Raw genomic sequence first — 5,883 nt, forward strand, 5'->3', positions numbered from 1 at the left:
CTTTCTTTCTTTCAAGGTCTGGTAATTAGTATTTACCGAGATATTAAGTAAGGCATTTGATGCAAAAAGACCGGAAAAGATGGGTACTACTGATGAACAATGTACTGTTGAGTCCTAGAAAGTCACTTCCTGATTTAAAAAACCATCTGGGACCAATCACAGCAGTATTGGATTACAATCTGCCGATCCAGGCTGATTGCTTACATCGGTAACGGATACCTCAAACTATTGTCCTGCCTGGGCTCGTTTTTGTGCAAGCCTGTGCGTTTAAAATGTCTCCTGCTATTTTTCTCACAAAAAACATTTCAATTTACAAGAAAAGGGTTTTGAGAAGGTGTAAGAAAATTTTCAGTCTTTTTCGTTCGCTATTAAGGTAGATAGAGCTCAAAAAATGAAGCAACTAAGAACAGGAATTATTGATTTATCCACCAAGATTGTCTAGACTTTGGATTATGACATTGCCACTGTCTACTAGAGCTGTGCATCGGATCCGACAGGGCCTCCGAATCCGATCCGAAGCGTTTTTTTAATCCGAATCCGAGAACTTTTTCCCCATCCGACCGAATCCGAATCCGAAATTTTCTAGTCCCACCGAATCTGAATCTGAAGCCGAGAGCTCTGTCCGATCCGAATGAATCCGAATCTAATTTTTTTCTCGGATCCGAATCTGAATCCGAATTCGAGAGATATTTGCTTAATCCTATCCAAATCTGATTTGTTCACTCACTTGATTTTAAAAGAACTCGTTTAACTTTAACAAAATTTGCTTTTTTGCCACTTAAACGTTTTAAGATGATGAGATTGAATGGAGTTGCCTTTGTCAAAATATATTTTTCCTTTTGGAGTAATGTCATTTTTGTAACACTAATAGAATAGCATAACTTGTCTTTATGTCATATGCTTCAATTGTAGTACGTACTATTGAATATAATTCTGTTATCAAAATGGTGCAACAGTTGTTAATTTACAAGCTTGATATGCTGAAGTATTCTAATTTCCTTTTTCCTAATATTGATTGTATGGGTTTTTTTATTTGTGTGGGATTGGCACACAATTGTGATAACTTTTAAGCTAGTAGATCCATTCACAGATTTTAATTTTTATGTTCTTTGATTTGCCTCACATTTTGGGAGTTGTGAAAGAAAACATTCTCAAAACAAATTTACATTCACTTAGTTTATCTTGCAATTTTGGAGTTGGATTGGAATCGAACCCAATCCGACTTTTTCCATTCCCAATCCAAATCCGAAAATAGTTGGTTAATCTGATCCGAATCCGAAAAGTCGGATCCGATGCACAGCTCTAGACTATGCGGTCAATTCATGAAGTTGATAAATATATTGACTTGACCTGTTTATTGTACTATTGCGAGGTTTAATTAGTTGCAACGGAATTATTGCAAGCCCATGAGAACAATTAATCGAGGGCAGAAGTGTATAATACAACATGGTTCTGTCTTGACGATTACATTTTAAATTTACCTATGAAATACTTTTAAAGTTATAGCCATAATTTTCAGAAGCGAGATATAACAATGGCGATGCTGATCCCAAAAGTCCTTTCAAAAAACGTAGGTTTGCCGATTTATTTCAAGTATATTTAATGATGACATCCGTCTACAATGAAGGAAATCCTTGTTTTGGCATCCTAGACAAACTACGTAGAAGTGACACACTAAATATCATTTGTTATCCATGTAGTCTTAGAATCACTTCTTTGAAGCAATATTGTTTTTGATCTTGATGGCGTCTTTCCTTTTGATGATATCATTTTTGAGGGCAATCATATTGAACTCCTTTAAAGACCATTGGTGCTTGCAAATGAATAATGTGCTTATGCCTCCTGTGCACAAGATGAGAACTAGAAGAATTCCTCCCCGGAAAAATTGGGAACCTAGAACAAGTAGAGTGGGTTGCTGGCTAGTTCTACAGTGAAACAATCCACTTATTCATAGAAACGACTTACAGTTCTGCTCGTCTGAATCGTCCTCATTTTTGCAATCATGCACAGAATCACAAGCTCTTGACGGATCCAAGCAACCATATATGGTGGTGTTACAGTGGGTTGAGGATGTGGTCTCAGAGCATTTCCTAGAGCTTTGGCAAACGATCTTGCCCTCATCCGCACATTGACCTGGTTGGTATTAGTAATGCATTTAATTTAGTGATTGTCAAACCTTGTCAAAGATTAATGTCTCTTACTTACTTCTGGTTTTGTACTCATGGAGTTTTCTTGTAGAATTGTCTTTCACCTCGTTGCCACGGACTAAAAAAGGAAAAGCTGTTTATGAAAACACGCCAGCAATTGCAATACAAATCTATGCTATTTTTGTTCTTGCTTGATCCTTACCTTGAAAACTGTAAGTGATGTGTGCACAGTCAATGTTGAAGTTAATCATAAAGTCCGACTTGAATAGCCAATGGACTGTTTTCAAACCATATTGGCCGCAGAATAGGAACTCGCGTTGAAATGTCTTGCCTTTTAAACTGGATCCATCAATGTAAGCATTGGAACAACTTCGTCTGAAACGTCAAAAATAACTTCGGTTTTGATTCATACCGTAGAGAGAGGCAAGATACGAGAAAGGGAGCAAAGGCTTTATGAATTGGAACAACATGAGCAAGGCTCAGAGAGCATGGAAACTAGCCCTTATCCTAGATGAACGTGCGAGCATCTCATCAGGAACCGAAACTTCACACCATCAGGACCAAGAGAACTTGAAAGCCTGATAATATTCTAGTAAAGTGAAGGAAAACCGAAAAAATCAATTTGAAGCCCATCATTTTGAGCTTTGTTATGGTTAGTGCCTTGTATCACAAGGCTTTGACATCAGTTCAATGTTCCATGTGTTGAAATATTGACGCTTTAACTCCGTCTCAAAAAAACTTATTCACAATAGAATAAGATCTAAATCATATACATTTAAAAATAAGTTGCACTTTTAAGGGTTATATTCAGGCCTATGACCTTTAAATGTAGCACTTTAATTTAGGTGTGAATGCATATAATGCAAATGATGTTGTAGTATAATGCTATGGAATTGAATGTCATCAATAATTAGGACCTAGAGCATGCATGTTACTCGATGTTGCCAGCCCGGACCGGAATTTGGAGCACCTATTCTTGATAAAGATTGGCTCGAGCTGGTTTTTGTCTTAAAATGGACACCTGACAATTTGCCCTTCAAACGCCCAAAGATTGCAAAGTCAAACAGTGAACAGCAACAATGGTCTTTGTGGTGGCCTAGAAAGTTTGTCAGAAAGGTCTGGAGTGTGCAACTTCAGAAAATTTTGCATCTTATTTACATTGTGGCACATTGCACTATTTTGTTGCCACAACCATGCTTCTCCATAGATGGATTGAGCCCAGGGAAACATATACTTAGCTAACGGGAGTCGGACAAAGGTGCGTGACCGCCAATAGTCCGATGAGATGTCTGGCCAAGGACTATAGGTTGTTGTAAGTCCTGACCGGGAAGGACAACTTGTGTCCGGACATCACCTCCGGAAAGGTCAGGTTCCCAACGCTGTTGGACATTAACCTTGCCAGCCCAATGGTGAGGGGCTCGGTTTCGCATAGAAGATGCGTCCATGCATTGTTGGCTTATTGGGGCACGCACAGACAGGTATCGTTTGAGGAACTTGGTGAAGGTGGCATCGGCGGATTTGAGAGCGGATTGAGTGGAGTTGGGAAATAGTTTGTCATATTTTTTTCCACGAAATTCCGCTAAAAATCTGCTAAACAACCTTAATATTTTTCCAAGGTTAGTCAAAACAATGAAGTCTTCTCTTCCTTCTTGGGCTCTTTCATTGATCAATTCGCATTCCCCAAATATTTGTAGGGACTAAGTCGACGTTGAACCTGTGCAGGTCTTAACTTAAATTTTGATAAGTTTTTGACCAAATTTCCACATCAACCCGCTTTCCAAGGGCCAGACAGATCATCCAACTCTTATTCGTAAGTTGATTAGGTACGTATAATCAATTAAGAATGATAGTTTTTCCATTTTGAAGTTTTGCGGGAAATTGCATTTACAGGTGCGGCAAAGAAATCCTCATAACAAGAAAAATTAGAAGAGGAATAAATAGAGCTTCAACTTTTACCATTTGAATCTTGAGCACATCCCTCCGTGTTTTTGAACGGAGGGTATAGCGTTTGGTAGCACATCACTTTATAAACTTTGAATGTCATAATAGGGGCGGTGGGATGGAAAGGGGTAAACTACAGGTCTAGGTGCGGAAATGTCTCTTTAGACTATTTCTGGTTCAACCATGCCGCACTGTATGTGCGATGGGGATTGGCTTTAGTAACGAAATTCTCAAGATAAAGTTCCAAATTCAGAGAGGTAGTGGATTGAATGACAAACACCTCGCTGAGCTTCTCCCTATTACTCATATACTCCTCGGTAATACATTCAAGTTCCTCGCAACCTCTAAATGTGATTGGCAAGATTGGCTCAAATTACCAATCTTTTTCTAGATTTTATGCGATGGAACCAACGTAACTATCATGATTGATTAACTGGAATTCAACTCGGGCGCCAAGGACAGTGACTACTTATCTGAATCGTTAAAATTGCTTCCTTTTGTGGGCTTATCCGAACATCGCAACTTTTCAACTGATTTTTGTGCTTATTTCTTATTCATCGTAGTACAAGCCATACACCTTGGGAGCCATAAGCCATTTGTAATCAGAATTATAGAGCTTGTAATTCACGCAAGTGGATTACTGTCTGAGTTTCCCTCTTGTCTATTTCAAGCTTTGAGACCATATAAATGGCCGTTTTGGAACATGTAGCAAGGGTTTTATTACAAAAATGTTGTTGTAGATCGGTACGTTTCAGATCATTACTTAATATACGCGATGCTTCTGTAAAAAATGATCATTTCTTTAGGGGACTTTTGCTCAATGTACTTGCCATGTCAGATTCTTTTGTGAAAATTCAACGGTGCTACAAAAAAGAGCAAACCTTGCGGGACCAAGCATAAGATCTAATCTAAGGACAGAAAGCAGTCTTTTACCTGATCAAGGAATATGTCAGGAACACTTACTGTGATGAGATTTAGCACTTACTCAATAAAACGTGTGAGAAGACTAATTTAAGGGATGAATTTCATGTGTTTCCACATGATGTTAACTGGGTAATTCTTATGTGATTGCTTCCACAGACACCCAGCAGCTTGCAAAACTGAAGGAAATTGAACAGCAATATGCAAAAAGCAATCGGCTTGGGTTTTCGATTGAAGAAACATTTGTCAGAGGACTGGCAATTCGTGTGGCCAAATTTGGAAGGGAGCAGAAGTAAAGTATAATGGCCTCAACAGAGCAATCGGCTCCATGATGGGTCGAGTTTGGCCAAGGAGACTTGACTCGGTCAAGAACCCAATGTTATCATTTGGTAAAACCGGGCATCAACTAATGCTTGCTTTAAGACCAAAAGTGAAACCAGGTCAGATGCCTTTTTCGCATAATTTCTTTGGAAGTCTTTCATGGCTTGTTGATTATCGATTCTACTAGAGAGCAAGCAAAAGCCGTGCTCCAACCATCTCAGTTTTGCACTAAAGAGAATGTATTATAAGCAACAACCGACGTTCTTTCAGCAAACATAAGTTATGCCTCACAAATGAAAATGTCACATTTTAGGTTTAAAATGATCAAATTTGAATCGAGCGTCTTCATCTAAATTCAAATAAGTAATTCCTTGCATTTGTAAAACTCTTTTGGTATGCGGATGCTTTAGAGATAGACCAGGCATTTCTAGCCTCTGTCAAGCTAAAACCCTGAGAACATTNAGCCGAGCAATGCCATGCCAAGAAATAGAACACTATGGGTCGGCCCTTGAAACTACAAGATGTAAGATGGAAGGCACGGAAAACGAAAAAG

General features: G+C 38.7%; 1 protein-coding gene across 1 annotated transcript in view; it reads right to left on the minus strand.

Annotated features, from left to right (window-relative positions):
* Positions 1 to 1,571: 1,571 nt before the first annotated feature.
* Positions 1,572 to 5,883, minus strand: part of LOC131881016 (uncharacterized) — an 11,076-nt gene continuing 6,764 nt past the window's right edge. The window contains exons 2-5 of the mRNA XM_059227763.1: positions 2,350 to 2,522; positions 2,206 to 2,265; positions 1,966 to 2,133; positions 1,572 to 1,893 (exon numbers count right to left, since the gene is read on the minus strand). Of these exons, the coding sequence (XP_059083746.1) occupies positions 1,709 to 1,893; positions 1,966 to 2,133; positions 2,206 to 2,265; positions 2,350 to 2,522 (586 nt within the window). The 3' untranslated portion in view covers positions 1,572 to 1,708. The remainder of the gene's footprint in view (positions 1,894 to 1,965; positions 2,134 to 2,205; positions 2,266 to 2,349; positions 2,523 to 5,883) is intronic.

Source organism: Tigriopus californicus, chromosome 5 (genome assembly GCF_007210705.1).
Source record: "Tigriopus californicus strain San Diego chromosome 5, Tcal_SD_v2.1, whole genome shotgun sequence".
NCBI classification, from domain to species: domain Eukaryota; kingdom Metazoa; phylum Arthropoda; class Copepoda; order Harpacticoida; family Harpacticidae; genus Tigriopus; species Tigriopus californicus.